At 46.6% G+C, this 20,339-nt stretch overlaps 6 protein-coding genes across 6 annotated transcripts; 2 read left to right on the top strand and 4 right to left on the bottom strand.

Annotated features, from left to right (window-relative positions):
* Nucleotides 1–2,744: 2,744 nt before the first annotated feature.
* Nucleotides 2,745–3,858, bottom strand: M437DRAFT_57859 (NAD(P)-binding protein; the record flags this gene model as incomplete). Its single annotated transcript, XM_041023289.1, has 2 exons — nt 2,745–2,865; nt 2,924–3,858. 2 exons carry the CDS (start codon nt 3,856–3,858, stop codon nt 2,745–2,747), a joined length of 1,056 nt encoding a protein of 351 aa, XP_040876170.1.
* A 3,469-nt stretch (nt 3,859–7,327) lies between these two features.
* M437DRAFT_57857 (uncharacterized protein) lies at nt 7,328–8,617 on the top strand (the record flags this gene model as incomplete). Its single annotated transcript, XM_041023287.1, has 4 exons — nt 7,328–7,555; nt 7,676–7,768; nt 7,824–8,069; nt 8,123–8,617. The coding sequence occupies 4 exons, from the start codon at nt 7,328–7,330 to the stop codon at nt 8,615–8,617; spliced, it is 1,062 nt and encodes a 353-aa protein (XP_040876169.1).
* A 348-nt stretch (nt 8,618–8,965) lies between these two features.
* M437DRAFT_57891 (acetyl-CoA synthetase-like protein) lies at nt 8,966–10,786 on the bottom strand (the record flags this gene model as incomplete). The annotated part of the gene is made up of 4 exons (XM_041023296.1): nt 8,966–9,283; nt 9,337–9,538; nt 9,589–10,666; nt 10,723–10,786. 4 exons carry the CDS (start codon nt 10,784–10,786, stop codon nt 8,966–8,968), a joined length of 1,662 nt encoding a protein of 553 aa, XP_040876168.1.
* Nucleotides 10,787–11,746: 960 nt separating this feature from the next.
* On the bottom strand, nt 11,747–13,920 carry M437DRAFT_69491 (GMC oxidoreductase; the record flags this gene model as incomplete). The annotated part of the gene is made up of 3 exons (XM_041025290.1): nt 11,747–12,994; nt 13,050–13,788; nt 13,874–13,920. The coding sequence occupies 3 exons, from the start codon at nt 13,918–13,920 to the stop codon at nt 11,747–11,749; spliced, it is 2,034 nt and encodes a 677-aa protein (XP_040876167.1).
* A 1,292-nt stretch (nt 13,921–15,212) lies between these two features.
* M437DRAFT_58088 (CFEM domain-containing protein) lies at nt 15,213–16,830 on the bottom strand (the record flags this gene model as incomplete). Its single annotated transcript, XM_041023336.1, has 7 exons — nt 15,213–15,511; nt 15,565–15,632; nt 15,688–16,070; nt 16,121–16,188; nt 16,247–16,468; nt 16,522–16,657; nt 16,714–16,830. 7 exons carry the CDS (start codon nt 16,828–16,830, stop codon nt 15,213–15,215), a joined length of 1,293 nt encoding a protein of 430 aa, XP_040876166.1.
* Nucleotides 16,831–18,585: 1,755 nt separating this feature from the next.
* M437DRAFT_78586 (Cloroperoxidase) lies at nt 18,586–19,960 on the top strand (the record flags this gene model as incomplete). Its single annotated transcript, XM_041027013.1, has 5 exons — nt 18,586–18,604; nt 18,658–18,776; nt 18,836–18,866; nt 18,925–19,398; nt 19,455–19,960. The coding sequence occupies 5 exons, from the start codon at nt 18,586–18,588 to the stop codon at nt 19,958–19,960; spliced, it is 1,149 nt and encodes a 382-aa protein (XP_040876165.1).
* Between the last annotated feature and the right edge of the window lie 379 nt (nt 19,961–20,339).

Here is a 20,339-nt window from a genome sequence, read left to right as displayed (position 1 = left end):
CTAGTTATCTATAATAAGGTAGAAGGCCTAACTATTAGTATAAATTAAAAAGAAAAGAAGGTTAGTAATATTCTACTACCTTAAAAAGATTATAAAAACCTCTCTATAATAAAGGAAAAACCTAAAAGTTAACTAAAATTATAGTTATATCTCTATAACTATATCCTTAATCTAAAACCCTTCTATAATAATTACTCTAAAAAACTACTAGAGCTATAGCTATAGTAAGCCTTTTAAAGAGTAATATACTCTATCTAGAGATAGTATAGAGTATAAGCATATATAGAGTTTATGCCTAGAGCTACCTATCTATAAAGAGTTAGAGTAAGAAAGTTATAAGGACCTATAAAACCCTTATTAAAGAACTTATAGTCTTACTTATAGATAGTATTATAGATCTAAAGGTAATAAGTAGTAGTTAGTCTATAGGTTAGGTTAACTAATATCTTAAATTAAATTCTAATGTTTCTAAAGAACTAAGTAAAAGTAGTATTAAAACTTTTATACTAACTACTAATACTATTAATAATATAGTTAGCTTAGTATAAAGAGGTAGTAGCTTTAAACTAAGCTATAGTTATATACTTAGGACTTATAGGTATAAAAGGAGAACTAATAATAGGAGCTAAGCTACTACGAGTATAGCTTAGTATTATAGGTCTAAGAGTAGCTAAAGATAAACTTATATAAATAGAAGAACCTAGATCTAGACTACCTATTAATTCTATAACTAAAGAAGGAATTATACTTAAGCTTATAATATAATAATAGTTAGTTATAACTTAATAAGAAATAGGCAAAGTAATAACCTAAACCTCTTAATAACGTCTAGGCTTAGAAATTATAAAAGAAGTTATAATAAGGGCTCTTAAAGAACTAAGTACTTTACTACTATAGTAAGAGTAGTTCTTATAGTAGTTAAAGAAGGTATAGTTAGTATAAGCTCTAAAAAAGAGTTCTCTATTAGGACTATTAATAGTAATATAGTTAGTAAAGTAACTAGAACCTTTCTTATAGTTATAGTAAGCATCGTTTTTAGAGTTAATAGTTTTACTATAAGAAAGATAACTAAAAAGGGATATTAAGGTATAGGTACTAGTAGTTTTATATATATCTAACTTCTTAGGTCTAAAGACTAGCTTATAAATAGGCTCTAGAAGTTAATAGTTATTATAATCTAGGAAGTTTTTAGCTATAACTCTAAGGTTATAGTATTTACCTATATTAGCTAGGGCTAGAGTAGATAAAAGAGCCTAAATAGTAAAGTAGAGATCTACTTTATATAACTTTTTGCCTATTATAAAAGTTAGAAAAGGCTATAATAAGGTTATAAAAGTTAGAAGATTTACTTATAAGTATTATCTAAGTCCTTCTTTATAGTATAGTATCTTTTAGGACTACTTTTACCTAAAGGCTTATAAGGAGGCTTACTACTACTATTACTACTATGCTTACTAGTTCTAGTAAGAGAACTAGTAGTAAGGCGTATAATAGATACTAATATTATTATAGAATATAAAGAAAGTAATATAAAGAGTATAGAGAAGCTATTATAAAGCATATATATAGTAGAAGTAAGTTATAAGTAATAGGAAATAGAAGATTAGTATATAAGTAATAAGAAGTTACTATAACTAATAAAAAAGAAGAAGAATAATATATAAGAGGTAGTATAATATATAACTATTAAAGAAGAAAGAAAAAGTAGAAGTACTTAAGTAAGTTTAAAAAGCTTAATTAAGTTAGATATTAATATTATAAAGAAGGTTTAAGCTAGATAGAAAGGATGGTTTTATACCTAGAATTTTATAAGCTAGTAACTATAACTTAGAGTTATAGGTAACTAAGATATAAAATTAAGAAGTAAGAAACTTAGAGTATATTTCTTATAATGCTAGTAGGTAAGAAGTTAAAGTATACTATTATTATAAGGGAAGGAGTATATAAAAAGTAATCTAAGATCATTATAGGAGTTACTAGCACTAAGGCTACTACCTAGCTAAGTAAAATTAGATATAATAAATGTAATAAAGGAGGATTAAGAAATAAGAAAAGATATAGAAAGATATAATAGCTATTATAGTAAGAAAGAAGATTCTAATAGTAGGTTATAAGTAATAAAAGTAAATTTCCTAACTATAATTAAGATTATAGATAGAGAAGTTTCTTATAACTATAACTAAAGTTATAGATAAAGGAAGTTTTCTAAAAGTATAACTAAAAGTTATAGATAAAGGAAGTTTTCTAGGAGTATAACTAAGAATTGTAGATAGAGGAAGTTTTCTATAGCTATAACTAAAAAGTTATAAAGGAAGAAGTTGCCTATAGCTATAATAAGCTATGTAACTAAGGCTTTTTTAAAGTCTAACTAATTATTTCCTTTATATTGTTAATTTCTATTAATACTAGTAACAATACTAAAGCAGGTACTTTAGTCTAAGTAGAAAAGGATATTATTATAAAGCCAGAGTAAGCCATTACTTAGCAGATTTAGTATATAACCGTGCTATGCGCTAGTAGTCTAAAAAAATTAAGTTCCTTTAGCAATTACAACAGTAAACTTCAAAATGTGCAGGTCACTCGCTCCTATACCTATCTAAAGCACTTTGTAGACGATCTTAAATAATCGCCCTGACATGGCTTCTGCGAATCTATCGCGGAGTATTCGATAGAGATCTCAACCGCAATCTCGATGCCGAGTAAGAATCTTCTCTAGCACGATCACAAGCACCACCAAATAAACCTCACTCTCCCAATTCCAACATGATATCCCGCACACCTGCAAAGGAAAGTTCTTTTAGCAATTCTTCCCACAGCTGCTTGGCTATGCGTTTGCCATTCGGCTGATATATGAGGGGTGCCATTCTGCCGAAAGTGGTCAGTCACTGTGACGTCTTGCAATGAGATATCTGGCGGAACTCACGGATGTATCTCACAGTCCTCGACGTATTGTCCATGTACTTCTTGCCCAAATCTCGTAGCAGCAGCTGTGATCGATCGAGCACCAATGGAAGTTGTTCGACCAATTATTCGCGTGAAGACTCGCACTAGAAGGCCAAAGATGGTACCATTGCCCTCTCGTTGGAGGTCAGAGCCGTAACAGAAACCAGGGTTACATGCGGTGACGATGACCTCTGACGGATCGAGGTGGTCGGACAACTCGCAGAGAAAAAGCTGTCCGAGCAGTTTGGAAGTGGAGTATCGTTCTTGCATGTTCCATGTATTTGATGCTCTAGGTAAATGTTTGAACGCGGAGAAGATAGGATCGGAGTCTCTCTCCTCGAACCTGGCCCAACCTGCTGTATCAGACGAAACGATAGTCAGGCGGCCAGGGTTTGGGCCAGACCGCTTGCTCCTCAGGATCGGCAGCAAGAGAATGGTCAACAAGGCTGTAGAGATGTAGTTGACTTGGATGTCCTCCTCGAATCCAGTAGAGGAGTTGAAAGTCTGTTCTACCTTGTAAAGACCAGCATTCATGACGACGATATCAAGATGATCCAACTCCTGAGCACGCTGAGCAAACTTGATGATCGAGTTATACTCAGAAAGATCCAAGTTCCAGACTTCAATAGCACTCGGCGCAAGTCCACAGCTCGCAAGCAGATCCGAACGAGCCTTCTCCCCCTTAGCTTTTGACCGGACCGCAAGAATGAGTCTGCTCAGTTTGAGGTCAAGTAATTGACGGGCACATTCCAAACCAAGTCCTACGTTCGATCCGGTGACGACAGCGGTCTTGCCAGTCAAGTCAACCTCCTGTGGTGAGACCAGAGGAGGTGTAATAGAAAATTGGCGATAGAGGTATTGGCGTGTGCTGGCCTCGTCCTCGGGCGTAATTTCGAACTTGTAGTTGGGACTCATGATGGAAGACGAGAGTCTAAGGTATATCAAGCCGGAGTATGGGATGGTATGGCTACTCTTGATGAGGAAGATTGAGTGATGTAAGCGAAGGTCGAGAGCACAGCAAAGCAAGGGGTGGTGCTCTTAGCAGTTTTGGCCGTGATACACTAGGCGAGCAAAGAATGCTACAGTCTTCGAAGCAATGCGGACGGTCGACGAAAAAGTAATTGTCTTTGTGCGAAGGATAAAGTGCGCTTGCTGCAATGCCAAGTCTTACGGCGGACGTCCGGTCAAAAGCAGTCATACCGGAGTTCCGACCAGAACTTGAACTACACCGACGATCGCAGAAACTCCATCAAGAAAGTTTACAATAGAACACATTTCATCCACCAGGAAGAATGTATGCCAGGAAGAATGTAATCTCAAAGCGTGCTGTCTAGGCTGGGAACAAGAATATGGAATCAGACAAATTCTCCATTATGGCTGCGATGGTTGCTCGATGATGAGCCTATAACCACAAGATCTCCTGTTATACTTCTTGATGATTTGGAGATGTTCCAATATGATTTGGGAACCTTGAGTGTTCTACCATCTAGCCATCCTAATGGGCGTCGCCCCTATCCGAGCAGATAGTCTATCTCCTTATAGCCTATGGTTGGAAGACCCACCCATCACTGCTTGGCAGAAGAGCTAGGGCAGTATATCTGACTCATGTCAGATCGTTCTCTAGATATTTGGCGGCTCTTCTCGTTTATGCATAATCCTTTTGACATTCAAGCCGTGGCTGACCAAGAGGATCGCAAGATCTTGACAGTCTGTCCATGGCGTCGAGAGGACTACACCTGATACGAGGAGGCTGCATAAGGCTCCAAGATGGCGTGAAGTAGGAGTGTACTCCGGAGATGATCCACATCTTCATACTGGAGCATCAAGGTTTTGATAGACCTCGTTTAAAGGGACTTCCCGAGTAGAGCAAGATGGCATTTGGTATATAAGCAGAGAACGTTTGCAAGTATGATCGGCAAGATATTGAGAAAGACCGAAGTTATCAGTATGTCTGTCAATGACAGTGGGAAGACTATCTTCGCCAAGAGATGTCTCAAAATTCTCAGCTCGCTTGCGTACTTCGCTTGCTCAACTCACATCTATCGATGCCGAATCATGCCGAAATTTCTTGTCTTCGCATTGCTACATCAGCTGAAGTTTCGACGTTTGCCACTTCATCGTAGTGCTCGGGTGAAGAATCGGTGGTAGGTGGGCCGTAGAGACGAGATTACGTGGATCGAGGCTTTTCGAACGCCATAAAACGCCGTATCGTTCAAGCAGACATGCCACCATAACGCCATGTTGAATCCTGTCTAGACCACTGTGAGTTTGTGGCTTTGCACCTGCAGACCGCAACTTCAGGACCAATATGCCCTTCAGCGCTTCGATTTGTCTATTTCTCACGGTCCGTTGGTCTCAGAGACTGCCAGTCCTCGGCCCCATTCGATGTAAAGAGCTGAGAGTGAGCTCTTCAAAGAATCGACCCGTGTCTGTCTTGTTCTCAAATCTTTGTTGTGGCGCATTGACGAGATCCAGATCGTATGTATGTGTCTTTCAGCTGCGTCTTGTACAAAACACAGTGGAAGATTTGGCAGTTACACAAAGTTTATAGCAGACTGACAGCCAAACCGCCCTTCCCCAAAGCTTGGTACTGCCCAAGACCATGCACGTGGAAACACCTGACTAGGGCTTCCCTGTCCTGGACCACGGATCCCGGCACATATCTCGGGGATGCCCGAGCGCTATAACTGTATGAGGACAACTCCATACGGAATATGGTGCTTCGAGAACCACACGATAAGAGCGGTCAAGCCAAGAATCAAGCGGCCGTGGTCGGAGAAGATGCCTGCGAAGGAACGATTTCAGCACGAGTGTCCCATGATCAAGGATGTCCGTGCTTGTGAAGGCCAGCAAAATCCTCGAGATTTTGGACCGCGAATGTTCCCAATGGGGAATTTCTCGTACCGCATGCGATTTAGTCGCATCGCCCTATCGAGTACATCTCCTTGGTAGACACCAGATGGGAAGCACTACGCTACTTCTTCAGGAATCGATCCAAATCAAAACAAGATCAGCTGAGCTTGTTGACTATTTTGGTCGATCTTCGGAGAAAATCACGAACAAAGCTGATTGAAGAGCGCGGCTAAAATTCCCGCGTCGCGGGAGCTTGATCCGAACCCCAGCTGAGTAATGAAAGACATCTCGCTCAGCTCCGTGGGCCCTTCTTCCAAGTTCCATCTTCCAGACATCAGCCCTGCCGAATTTTCTCCCCGGGTTTGGCTCTGTTGATCCGGGGAAAACTGCTGCTGCTTGCACGCGCCACGGTGCGCGAAACGTGCTTGCCGATCAGATCTGTCAAGACAAAGTTTGGAGACGATCGTTGCGGTCACAACGTCGCCTTCAAGATGCTGATGAACTCGTTCGTCTACCCAGATCGAGTCTTCTTTGACTCAACCATTGCTTGGTTGAAGGTTGAAGCTGGCCTAACAAGACTGACCTCGCTGCGCAAATGCTGCCAGGAACCACAAATATCTGCAAGCGACGCGGAGCCTCCGAGCGAAGGATTCAATTTTCCAAGGATAATCCTCGATAGGATCTTCTCAAAACAGTCAAGACCACTTACGCTGCTGCCTGTACCAGAAGGTTTTGCCGTGTTGTTGTTCACGAGACGTGGAGCTGTAGTCTGGGTGCAGCCATGTCTTAGTTGAACGCGGGCTGCGAAGGGTCTTTTGCCGGTTCGCGCGAGCGCCACAGAAGATGGCCAGCAGCCGTCGCAAACTGAGACTCTTTCAACGTGGCCGTTCGAGGGACGCCAACGAAGAACGCTTCATGTTCTACCTTGAGCGACCGTAACAACAATAATAGCAATGTCGTAGACAAAATTTCCAGCGTCATTGTTGACATGTCGTTTGTATCCTGCAGGAACAAGGCACAAGGTGAGATGACGAGACGGCTCTGAGCGGATTTGGGTTTTGGCTAAGGGGTTAGGCTTCCCCTCACCCCTTGAGCGATCCCGCGACGAGCTGTCAGATTCGCTGGTCCGTGGCTTCGCCGATGCCGACTACTGAGCACTTGCTCCTTCGATTGCACCCATACTCTGCTCTTTTCTTACCAAGTCCTGCCCTGACCACTCTTTCCGAGCCGCGCATTCTCGGTTTCTGATCAGCTGCTATGCTCTCCAGAGGTTTGGCGGTGTCGCCGATTGCGCTTGGTCCGTCCCGTGCGTTCGTGTTCGACCTTTCGCTCTATCGGGCTGAGTGAGCGAGCAACTTCTTCCTGGGCACCTGAAAGCCTTCTCTTTCTCTTCGTGGATGATTGTTCGAGGTCTGTGGTATAAGTATGACCTGATCTGTCCTCCAACAACTCCATCTCCATCATCCAACAGAGCAAAGTAACAAACAGCAGCTTCTACACGATCACTACAATCCTCACCATCAATTTCAATATGCGCTCTTTCGTCCTCGCTTCCCTCGCCGGCCTCGCCGTTGCTGCTCCTGCTGCCATGCCTCAGGACTCTTTCGACTGGGACATCATCGATGCAGCTGTTGAGCCTTCTCCCACCGGCGCCCCCATGGGTGTTGTGTCTTCAACCTCTAGCCTCGACATTACTGCTATCAACGCTGCTGCTACCAGCGCTGCTTCTTCGGCCTACTCTGAAGCCTTGGCTAACCCTGTGACCACCACCGGCCTTACTTCTGCTGCTGCTGCCACCTCTACCGTCGCTGATGACTCCGCTGCTGCCACTTCTACTGTCGCAGACTCGGCAGCCGAGACTGGCTCTTCTCTCGACAAGCGTGATGGTACCTGCGCCTCTCAGCCTTCTGGCTCTGGTCCTAAGACGACCCCCGACACCGCTGCTGCATTTTCCGCCAACACTATTTACAACGTGAGCCTTCTGACGCACATATCTACCTTCTAAATACTGACTTTCGCACCACAAGTCTACCGCACTCGCTGCTGGCACTCCTCCCGGATACAGCGTCGCGTTTGGTCCCAACCAGGGAGCCACATCTGCCAGTGTCTATCTCGGCTACTACACCCTGACCTCCTACGACCCTTACAAGTGCCAGGAGTACTGCGACCAAGCTACTAACTGCTATGCTTTCAACATCTATTACGAGCGTGACCCTTCCAAGGACCCTAACGCCGTCAACTGCCCCAACCCCGCTTCGACAGTCAACATCAAGGTAAATATGAATAACACTTTGTTTTCGATTGACATGAGACTAACGGCACGCAGTGTTCTCTGTGGGGATCTCAAATTGATGCCACCACTGCCACCAACAACGGACAGTGGCGCGACAACTTCCAGGTCGTCATCGCCGGCTCCATGGGTTTCAACAAGCTTGCCGATCCCCCAGCTTGCGCCTCTTTCAACGCTCCTACCGAGCTCGCAGGTGCTATCCAGGCTCCCAGTGGTTACATGGGATCTAGATACTACCCCGGTGCCTACGACCCTAGCCAGTGCGCTAGTGCTTGCATCGCTACCAACCAATACTCTCACAAGCACCCTCGCAGTGATGGAACCTACGACCCCTGCAACTTCTTCAACTCCTATGTCTTGAGCAAGAACGGAGCTCCTCAGGGTACTTACTGCAGCATGTACACCTCCACCTGGGGCAAGAGTCTCTCCACCAACTACGGCCAGTACAGAGGTTCTGACCGCTACACTGTCGGTCAGAGCTACGGCTGGACCTTGACCACTCAGGATTCTGGCAACGTTGCTGCCCTTTAAGTGGCGTGAGATAAGAATACCAGAGAAGTTTTGGAATATGGGAGGCGCATCAGGAAGGATAGGAAAAGATATCAGGGGATCTTGGCTGGGGGTCTCGGAGGCGATTTTGGACGGGGTTTAGTACAGGTGGAGTTTAGTGATTTTGGTGATTTATACTGCTTTTCTTTTTGTTTGTCTTTCGATAGATAGATTGTCTATGCTACACCGTTTTGGTTTCTTACATCGACGAGCTCAAATGAAGACCACGCCTTCGTTGTGTGACTTGGCTTTGGAGATGTAAACATTCGCAGCCACGCCAGGCGAGCAGAATTAAGATCCACATTACATATGAAGCGTGCGCGATTCTATTCATTTGCTCGCTACCATCTCCTTTAGCTTGGCTCGCCAGATCTTGCCTGACAACAAACGAGGCACATTTTCCACGAAAACCAGACCACCACGTAGCTGTTTGTGATCCGAAACACGCTGCTTGACATGACCTTGTATTTCTTCTACAGTCTGCTCATCTGCATTGACACCTGGTCGAAGCACGACAAAAGCGCGTGGGACTTCTGTATCTTGAGCCTGGATACCAGCTACAGCTGCATCGGCAACGTATGGGTGTTCGCATAAGAGTTCTTCCAGCTCTGCAGGGGCGATCTTGAGACCGTTGTAGTTGATAATATCCTAAAAAGTGATTGAGTAAGGAGGGTCGAGGTTGGCAGTATGCGATGACTAACCTTCGTGCGTCCTACGACGTATAAAAGGTCGTTGTTTTTTCCGAATTGCATCACATCGCCAGTGCGATACCAACCATCCTTGTTAAAACCGGTCGCGTTTGCCTCTGGGTTGTTGTGGTAGCCTTGGGTGACAAGCGGACCTTTGAGTAATGCCTCACCGGGTTGACCAGCTGGGACGTCATTGTCGTTCTCGTCGACTAGTCTGTCACCTACAGTCAGAATAAGTCTACACTCAAGCTTCTCAGTACTCACCGCATCAGCATGTTAGGAAGCAGTGCTCCCACACTACCTGATATCTCCCTCATTGCAGGAGAAACATGAGTGACTGCACCAGTAGTTTCACTTGCACCCCAAGTCTGGCTAAGCAATGTTCTATCATCTCCCTCACCACCAAACTTTGTAAAATGATAGACCTCTCTGTTCAGTGGCGTAGCCCCAGAATAAGCGATCCTTAGCGACTTCAATTGATTGGTGACAGCAGGATGTCTAGCCAAACCTAAGTAGATTTTCGGCAGACTGAAAAACGTCGTGATCTGGTGCTGCACATTATACTTCAGAAAAGCTGCAAAGTCAAAGGAGGGCATCCAATACACAATCCCACCATCGTAAAAGGCGTTCACGAAGTAGCCTTGCACGCCAGAGATGTGCGCGGTGGGAAGGTGTGCTAGTGTGCGCAACTCAAATGGCCTTCTTGCTGCTGCCCAGTCTTGCCAGATGGGTCTATTGATGTAGGCTGGCAGGAAAGCCTCTGCTACCATGTTTGTGTGCGAGATCAAGACGCCTTTGGGCAAGCCAGTCGTTCCAGATGAGTAAAGCATGCAAATCTTGCTTGTGTCCAACTCTTGAGGCGAAGCGATGCGTTTCCAGTCCAGCTGCTGATCAAAGTCGCAACGTACACTTCCATCAGTGCTCTCTAACTTGATCTCTGGCACAGACTCAAAGATAAGCACATTCCGCTCTGGCAAACCAACGATCTCTGCAGCAGCTTTTGCAAGAGGTGCGACATCTGCACTACAAACAACCACTTTTGCAGCTCCATCTCGCACCTGCCGGACGAGTTCCTCAACAGTAGCGGTTGGACTTGCAGCCGAGTAAACGCCCTCAGCAGCAATAACACCAAAGAAGACACAAGGGAGTGCATGCTGTCCAGTTGATACCACAGCCACTACACCCTTGCCAGGGCCAGATCGACCAATGCCATATTCGTGGCGCAAGAAGTGTGCAATCTGGCGAGTGAGGACTCTTGCTCGTGACTTTGTGATGACTTTGGTGGGGTCGCTTGCTTCTGCGTACAGAGTCGTATCTTCTTTGGCGGTGCAGTGTTCAGAGTCTGAGAAAGTGGAATTAGCTCTGCGCGTGATCGAGACTTCGAAGCATGAGTCTTACCAAACAAAAAAGTCAGAAGGTCCAGGTTGGGTATATCAGTCACATTGCCTTTGTTGTATATCATGATTGCGATATGTAATCAGCTTCGAACCGATGGAGTGTAGACTAAGAAACAAAGGGACCTCTTGAGTATATCGAGCATCTACTATCCTACATAGACTGTGTCCGAGCTTCGTCTCTTTGACACTTCCTATATGTCAAACCATGGCACATGACCTTGTCTTACCTCTTCGTCTATGTCGATCTCGTCGGGGTATTGTTTGTATCAGTCATATACTTGAGGAGAGCTATCGAATCCTTTTGATATTGCCTCGATGGTTGGGTGTGGAAGGTCAAAGCGATGGTCTTGATTCATGCCTTCGGAGCTGACCGAGACAACCCCTCGTACTCGGCTCATTCAATATTAGGGTTCATATATGACAGAAAACGTGGTTCACGATCGGCAGTGGTGGCTAAGGGTGATCTACTCAGGAAACGCCATATAGAGTACAACTCGACCGTTCTCATCCGTAAATATATGAGTCCCTGTCACTGACTCGCTGGAGTATGCCTGACCCTTGTCTGACTCGGCAGTTTGATAGAAAGGTATCGCTTCATGAGTCGTCTACATGCAGGTGAGGATTATCAGTGTGCACTGTGAAACAGGTTGTCTCACTCAAGGAAGGACAAATCAAGAGCAACGGTGGAACTTGTTCCCTTGCCAATCCTTCGTCCGAATAGGATCTGTTAAGCGACCCGATCTGAACCCCTTGCGCAACTCATCTACCGTAGAATCTTCAAGAACCGAACCAAGATGCGATAACAAGAAAGTTCAGGGCATCAGTGATGATAAACAGAATTCGACAACAAGTATACCAAGTCACATGCGATCTGGAGAGCGAGGAAGCAGAGGTTTGAGTAAGATATGAGACACATGATATTAGGTCTGCAGAAGCGAATAAGACTTATGCTCTGAGGATGAGAAGCGACGTGGTGAGAAATTTGTATGATGATCAAGAGAACCACTTCTAGATCGAAAATGACTCTACGAAGCAGCTGGTGCAGAAGCAGATGAAATTATAACATCAGCAGCCTTCTCACTGACCATATATATTGGCAGAGCGATATACATGCCAGGAATCTTGGGGAAGATGGAAGCATCAACAACACGCAGGCCATCAACACCGCGAACACGGAACTCGCTGTCAAGAACAGCCATCGGGTCATTATCAGCACCGATGGGAGCAGTGCAAGAAGCGTGATGACCCCAAGCCTCATCTTTGATGAATTGCTTCAGATCCTCCTCGGATTCGATTTCAGGTGGGGGCCAGACACGATCAAACTTGCCATCAAGGGGAATGAGATCATTGAAAGCCTTGATTCCGTGCTGAACACCCTCGTAGACAGCCTGGAGATCTTTGTCGCCGCCAATGCCCTCCTCGAGTGAGTGGAAAACGATCTTGGGAGTGTCGCGAGGATTTGCAGAAGTCAGGTTGATGGTACCAGCGTTGTTGCGAGAGTGAGCCTTGAGAGTAAGCCAAGTCCAGATACTTAAGTCTTGAGTGGCGTGGGTAGAGTAACCAGGGAAGTAGCCGTTGAAGTATGCTGGCACACCACCAAGGAAGAGATCAGGGTCGCTCTCAGCGACAGAAGAGTGATGGAGAAAACCAAAAGCGATACCATTAGTGGTGTAGCCGCCCTTCAGAGCTCCGACGTTATTCTTCCAATTGTCGTAGCATGGGTCATTACCCTCGAGGAAAGTGCACTTCTTGAGTAGAGAGAACTCTGAAGGTGCCTTGCCGACGACGCCGACCTCGTATCTGTCTTGCATGTTACCACCAACACCAGGAAGATCCTTGATAACCTTTATGCCATGAGATTGGAGTTCTTGAGCGGGGCCAACACCACTGAGCTTCAAGATCTGTGGTGTGTTGAATGCTCCTCCAGAGACAATGACCTCACGACTGGCGTGAACGGTTCCAGAAATGCCGCTGTCTTCAGTACCGGCACGAGGGTCGGCGCGGTAAAGGCTTTGACCAAAGAGGTAGTCAACACCAGTTGCTTTGGGCTTAGTGTTAGAAGTATCAAAGTTTACCTTGGTGACCAGAGTATTGAGAGCGATGTCAAGCTTGTACTTTTTAGAGCCGTCCTTGTTGGTGGCTCCTGCAACCTGGAGAACAAAGTCACGAGGAGAGCTGCGAACATAATCTCCATCCATTGACAGGGGGATCTGGTAGATGAGCTCATCGCTGTCGCGGGACGGGGTGGGATTGTTGATGTCAAGAGTCAAAATCTGAGCATGTGGCTTAGCATCATCTCAAACGTGGTCAAATGGTGTTGAAAAGTACCTCAGCAAGACCAGTGACTGTGTGCACAAGGCCACCGATCAGACCCCTGCCCATGGCGGTGGCTGCAGCGACGACAAGGGACAGAACCTTCAAGTCTTCGGCAATGAGAAGAACAGGAGTAACGCGAGTCTCCAACCAGCCACTGTAGCCATGTCCAACGATGCTACTGGGCAAGTAGCGGTTGCGCTCGAGCTTCTCAAAGTACTTGCGCATGTTGCTAGCCATCCACGAGTTGTCTCCAGTCAAAGTGGCGATATCATTCCAGTCCTTCTCGGTAGGAAGGATGGTGACCAAAGCGTTGTGCTGAGCGCAACCACCGAGAGCACCAGTTCTGGGATAAAGAATGCCCTTTCTCACAGAACCTTCAGGAGGGTCCAGGCCGGAGTAGTACTCGCCCGATGGAGTGAGATAGGTCATTTTGGAGTCACGCTTGGCTTGCTCTTCATCGGCATAGTGGTCGACGAAGAAGTCCCATTGGATAGGGTGATAAGTGCTGGCATAGGGGTGCAGAGCTGGAACCTGAACTTGTCTGTCAGTACCGTGATCCTCGCCAGCATCGATGAGCAAGACGCTGTAGCCAGCAAGAGCAAGACGAGCTGCAAGAGGAGAACCACCGGGACCAGATCCGACGACAATGTACTCGTAAGTAGAGTTGGCTACTGGTCCTTCGGTAGGATAATTGTAACCATTAGGAGGAAACTGCGGGTCGTTGGAGAACTTTGGCCACGTCCATTCGAACCTGACACTTGTCAGTACGAGCACCTAGCAACTGATCATCGACAAAGCAGTTGTCTGGGTCACGGAGTGCTTGGATCTTGACTTACGCTTGAGCACCTGCAGCGCACACCGCAATAGTGCTAAGGACCTTCATAGTGGACGACTAGAGAACAAGATCAAGCGCGACGCTGAAGAAGGTCTCGAATAACTATTCAAGAAGAGAAAAATGGGTTGCGGGAAAAACCAGTGGGATGGAGATGAATGAATGACTGTGGTTGACCCTCGTGGATGAGAAACAGAGATGAGACTGCGGAAAGGAAGCCTGAGCATGATATAAGCCTACAAAGAGCATCCGATACTCGACTCAAGGAGCGCCCGAGATTGTGCTCAGAACGTGCCCGCGGCATACGGCACGCCTGGTCTACCCATCATTCTACGGGGTGAATTGTCGACCAGGTATGCGGATGATCTTAATTGATCATAGGCGAGAGTGTATACACTCAAAAACGCGAATTGATTGGGCTCTTGGATGGAAAATATCGATTAGGTATTATTGAGGAAAGAGAAATTGATGATGTGGGTGATGGATCGAGTGGGGTTGCCTTCGTGCTCTGTGCCGATCATCTCCCGAACTCAACGTCGGGCGCTCTGAATTAATATGCAACTCTGATGCTTCTACAAGTGCCTTTTGGCCACCGGATGAGCAAGCCACGTCTGTGTCCTGCATCAGAGCGATGAGGGTCTGCGCTGGGGATCACACTTTATCAAAGTTCCTGGTTCAATATCCATGCTAAGTCCGTGCATAGACGAACCATCGAACCATGCCATTTGGCAATTGCAGCCACACTGCATCATGATTTGAGCGCGGACCATCCCCGTGAACATTAGCTCTACCTACGGGAGCGGCAGTCATCTGGATCTGGTCATGCTCATGACCATTGTGATGGTCAAGACTCGACTAGAGGGAATCTCATGTCGAAATGAGACATTGCAGTTCGAGTTATACTCGAAAGCACGTTGGGACAAACACGAGAAAATAAAGTATTACCCTTGTGCTCATGGACACAAACCTATGTGGAAGAAGCACTTGCAAGCAAGCAAGCCGATCACTTTGTACGAACTCGATTATGACTGAGCTCATCATTCACTGTCTCGCCAGAGTCGCCACAGACACCTTCTGAGTGACCAGTCTCTAGTTTATGGTTCGGATTCTGGTCAAAGTGTGATCCAAGTGATCTGGTCATTCCCAAATCGTTCTTCAATAACAAAGGAAAGGAGTGGTCTATAGCTCGTTCGACCAAGCGACTCAAATGTCCAAATCTTCCAGTGTACTATCTCATTCCAAGGGCCGACGCCAATGCCTTGCTCGATCGATAGTGATGAGTCGCCAGACCATGTCTGCTTTCCTCTAGGTTGGGTCTTTGTGCTCCAGAAACGAACTCGGTATCATGGTTTGGTATTGCCGATATCGACCAGTGGAATAAAGTCCTCCTCGTCGCCATGTTTGGGCACAGAGACTGGTTTTTCCTTGACCAAAGGCCCGAGTTTACTGCCCCCGAGAGAACTTCCAGCGAGCCCCGAGTGACTTGAAGCTTGATGACCGGTCGCTCTGGAATTTGCTCTGGTGGTCCCTAGAGCTGAAGCGCCGAGAGATACAAAGAGAGCTCGTACTGATGGCAGGCATGCACAAATAATACCGACGTGAATTTCAACGGTACTCCACCAAGCTGCATCGTTGTAGTCCCCTGGGGAAGTTGTCAGAATATCCTTGAAGGGGTGAAACGCAGAAGCAACCTACACGTGATGTTTTGGGAGTTTGCGAAAACAATCAAAGAGTGCAGCCGAACAACACTCACAAATGTAACACTGTCACAGTGAAACGTCAGCCAAATCGGAGTGATTGTTAGTCAAAGTGACTCACAAGATACCGAGAGAGAACATAACCATGACCAAAAGTTTCTTCTTCAGGCTGGCATTGAGCTCGTAGAGCTCCTTCAGAGGCAGCACAAGGATGATGATATCGATGACGATATTGAAGATTGCACTCAACCACCCCTGAATGTGGATATTGTTGCATGAGCCCTTATAACTGTCGTCGAGTTGTTTCCATGAGTATGGGACTGGATTGCACTGGAACGTAGTGGCCAGAACGAATGAAAGACCATAAACCACACATATTCCAATGACAACGTAGACAATCTGCCGAAAACGCTCTTGAGGAAAGACGCGCAGGAAGAAAGCGAGAAGGGATATCTTAGTTGCTGTAAGGGCAGCGAAGTAAAAGATCTCTCCAAGATAATAGTACTGTGATGCGTCAGCAAGTTTATCATGACATCAAGCACCGAGATGCATACGAAAAGAACGTTCTCGATGTTCGACAGCGGAAGAGTCCACATGTCTTTTCCCAGGCCATTTTTGGATACTACGAGGTTCGTGTCAGCTAATTTAGCACTACAAGCCAAGCAGAGCTCCGAACGTACGAAGAACAGAAAACACCGTAGGGGGTACTCCAAGAGCCACTGCAACACAGATAGCATAATCATCCCAGCCCATAGGGCGCCCTGCCACCGGTAGTGCAGAACACATTCGAAGTATGAATATCATCAGAGCAATGGCACCACCAGTTACTCCGATAAGAAGCGGCTTCAGTGTCTGGTTCCGTACTGGTGCACCACACATTGTCGACGAGACGTTCTTTGTTACTGCGAAAGATCGTTCAGCAACTGAATTCGATGTTCATCATTTAATCACACACTCAAGCCTTCATAGGTAGTGCATGACTCCACTACACATAACGTCAAGTTGCCGTTGAGTGGAACATTGGTGCATAGGCAATTGACGTCCGTCAGTGAACAGGATGATTGAGGAATAAGTTTCGCGAGACAGCCCAGCTGGAAGCAGTCTGCTGTTAGTGTCCGGAAACTGCCACAAGAAACATCGAACTCACTGTGCACTTTGGGTAGGACGCCTGCGCCATATCCAAAGCGGATTCGGCATCGGATGCAGCGCGTGCCGTCGCCATCACGACAGTCAGAGCTGCCAACAGGGCAGAGAAGATCTTCATGTTGGCTGAACCTTTGTCCTGCCCCCGGATGATAGCAGTGGTACAGAACCACAGATGAACGAGCGAAATGGTGACAGGACGAAAAGCGAAGCTGGAATACCACCAGTGGTCTAGAGGAAGAGAATGGACTCGTTTTAGTTCCATTCAAGTAAACACATGAAAGGGCTCAGGAAGTCCAACTGCTCAAGCTCCAATGCAAGGTCTTCGTTGTGGATTGATCTACATGGTGAGAGTCAGGGAGCATGAGAAACGTGGGCGGTGGCTCTAGTTTGGAACCGCATATTAAAAGCTGTGGAAGGCTTTTGGCTTTCCTGAAAAGTTGGCTGATGGATTCGGTTGGTACAATAACCTGGCATATCATACCGACAGACCCGTGATGGGCCAAGGATTTATCTCGGTATATGTAAGACAACGTGTTAGATGTTAACAACGTAACCCTATGCACTAGACCTACTGAATCCATCTGACGATGATCCCTCTTCGTTCTTGGTGAATCGAGAAGAGCAGTGCACAGGCACATCAAAGGCTATATGATGGGACCTTTAGCATGATTGGTTGTTTGAGACTGGGCGCCTTGCGTATCATGGATTCTTGGTAAGTTTCTCAAGTGTAATGTCACATGAGGTCGCAATGATAGGTCGCTGTTTGTTACACAAGATCGAGTCGACGAACAATGGCGCACCTAGCGCATGGTTACGATCCTATACATGGTGCCGGGTCGGATCCTTGAACCCGTTCCAGTTCAGGTGCATGACAGACGTCAGGGTTTCTGACAGATGCTAGCAGTAAATGTTGAGATCTCGGGTGAAATTGACCTTACGCGAGTCAGTCGGCGCTGTAATTCGAGCGAACATCTCCTAGCCACAGGGGTTGGTAGCAGAAAGATTGACTGTGTCTGGTTGAGCGAGCGACGGACGACCTCTTGCGTCTGGGGTCGCATGACTAAGCGGTGGTTTGGCGCAGTGTGCACCGTGCACTCCCATCTCTTTGACTGCGACTCAAACTGGCGACTCTGCAGAATGCTCGAGCTTCATCAAGCATCACACCCATGAGCTATGAGCCTGGTAATCGGGTCGACCGCTCTGTGAACTGCTCGCGCTCTTCCAGACTCGTTTGTCTTCATTGCTTCTCATTCACACCCCTGCAGTGATTTACGTGACGATACATTGAGCGCTTTCGGAATACCGCAATCCCGCTAGCCTTCCTTATGCAGTAGCACCCTTTGCAGACCCTGGCTCTCTGATCCGGAGTTTCTCGATATGCTATGACCATCGACTTCGGACGATCTCAATCGTGTAAGCGTTCGGCACGTTCGGAAATGACCTTAGTCGTCGATCTATCAGAATGGCATTATGCCAGAAGTCGCCCTCCCAGAGACATCACCCAGGGCGCGTGCCGTGCCGTACCTGAGATGTGACATTGAAGTCATTCTCTGGATTCTGTCTGAGTCCTGTGAGAGTACCCTAATACAGATCATCCTCCATTTTCTTCTCTTGACACAACTCTTCCACAGTTGTTCTTCAACCCACACTTGCAGGTCACAACCTGCGTGCCTCCTTCATGAAGGCGTCCATTCTTTCAATCGGGTCTTGCGCCCTGACTTTGCTTTCTTGCAGCCTCGTACACTCATTCCCGACTCCTGAGAACCTTGCAAAGCTTGTCCAATACAATGCCTTGAGTGAATCTACGGTCTCCCCAGAAGGGTTGCGTGAGACCCTCCTACATCTGAAGGAGAAGCGTCTGTTCTTCGACCCCATGACTACACCCATCGATGGTTCGTGTCTTGTCGGCTTTTGCCATGAGGATATCCTCGCTGATATCAGATAGTGACTGGCAAACATGCTTTCCAGCCACCGGACTTCGAGAATGGCGACCAAAGAGGCCCCTGTCCTGGACTCAATGCGCTTGCCAATCATGGTTATATATCTCGTGATGGTATTGCTGGAGTACGTTGTTATGGTGCCTGATCGGAGTTCGATAACTGATATGAGCGTTTCACGAACAGTTCTTCGAAGTTATTGCTGCCGTCAATCAAGGTAGGAGCATATGTGCAGTTACAAGTGCTCCATCGAGCGAACCGCTGACGGTCTATAGTGTACGGCATGGGTATCGAATTGATAACCGTCCTTGCAGTCATGGGTACCGTGGGCGTCGGCAATCCGCTGTCCCTGAAACCTGGATTCTCTATAGGTGGCAAGAGTCAGAAGTCCAACAACATACTCGGCAACCTTTTGGGACTACTCGGCACGCCTAGAGGCCTCGATGGTGCTCACAACTGGATCGAGTCAGACTCTTCTAACACGCGCGACGATTTGTATGTTACTGGCGACGCATCCACCATGAACATGACCCTCTTCTTGGAAGCCTATGACTCCTCAGACAATGAGTTTCTCACCATGGACGATATTGGTGCACGTGCAGCGAAGCGGTTTCAAGAGAGTGTATCGAGCAACCCCAACTTCTACTATGGCCCGTACACCGGCATGATTGCTCGCAACGCAGGGTATGCCTTCACTGGACGTATACTGAGCAATCACACTGAAGAGAACCCCATGGGTGGTCACTTGAGTAAGTCATTTCACGCTCGAGACAATTTCTGAACATCACAACTGACACACTTTCAGCAAAGGATGTTTTTGCCAGCTTTTATGCTGTCTACGAAGAGAATGGTCAACTCGTGTACAGAAAAGGTCACGAGCAGATCCCCGCGAATTGGTACAGACGACCCATCGACTACGGTCTCGTCGAACTCAACGTAGATCTGGTAGCGTGGTTCCTCAAATACCCCATCCTAGCCAGCATCGGAGGAAACCTAGGTACTGTCGACAGTTTCGCCGGCCTAGATCTCGAAGACATCACTGGAGGTGTTCTGAACGCGACATCACTGCTTGAAGAGAACAATCTTGTTTGCTTTGTGCTTGAAATTGTCAAGACATTCGCGCCTAACTCGCTGTCCTCGCTGTTCAAGACACTTGAGGTTCCGCTGAAGTTTGTCACTGACGCTGTTGTGGACCCATCGTTGAGTCTCAATTGCCCTGCGTTCAAGGATATGACTTTGGATGGGACTGATCTACTTTCTGGTCTGCTTGGCAAGTACCCTGGTGCCAGTAAAAGTGGTGTGGCATTCTAGATGTTCTGGAAGCAAAGGGTCACGAAAGCTGCAAGGAATGGTCGTCATTTGTGTTCGCCAGTCATCGCAAGATTGATATCGCACGGCTTGAGCTTCGTGCAGGAATATAGGACGGTTCACGAACCACATATTTGTGTTTCTCAAAGCATATATACATATGTAATGATCTGTTTTCGTCTATCAGAGGGTGTCGTACCATGTTCTAATGGCTTTACATCCAGCAAGCCACCGAACGGATCGGACGATACACAGTGTTTGAGATGCTCAACAGCTTTTTCCACATCAGGACCAGATGAAGACGTATAATTTTGCATTCTATATAAAAAATCAAAGGAGTGTCTAGATTCCTGACTCAATGTTGAATCAACGAAAGATCAAT

The sequence above is a fragment of the Aureobasidium melanogenum genome, assembly GCF_000721775.1.
Source record: "Aureobasidium melanogenum CBS 110374 unplaced genomic scaffold scaffold_27, whole genome shotgun sequence".
NCBI lineage: Eukaryota > Fungi > Ascomycota > Dothideomycetes > Dothideales > Saccotheciaceae > Aureobasidium > Aureobasidium melanogenum.
This window is presented reverse-complemented; position numbering and strand designations above follow the sequence as displayed.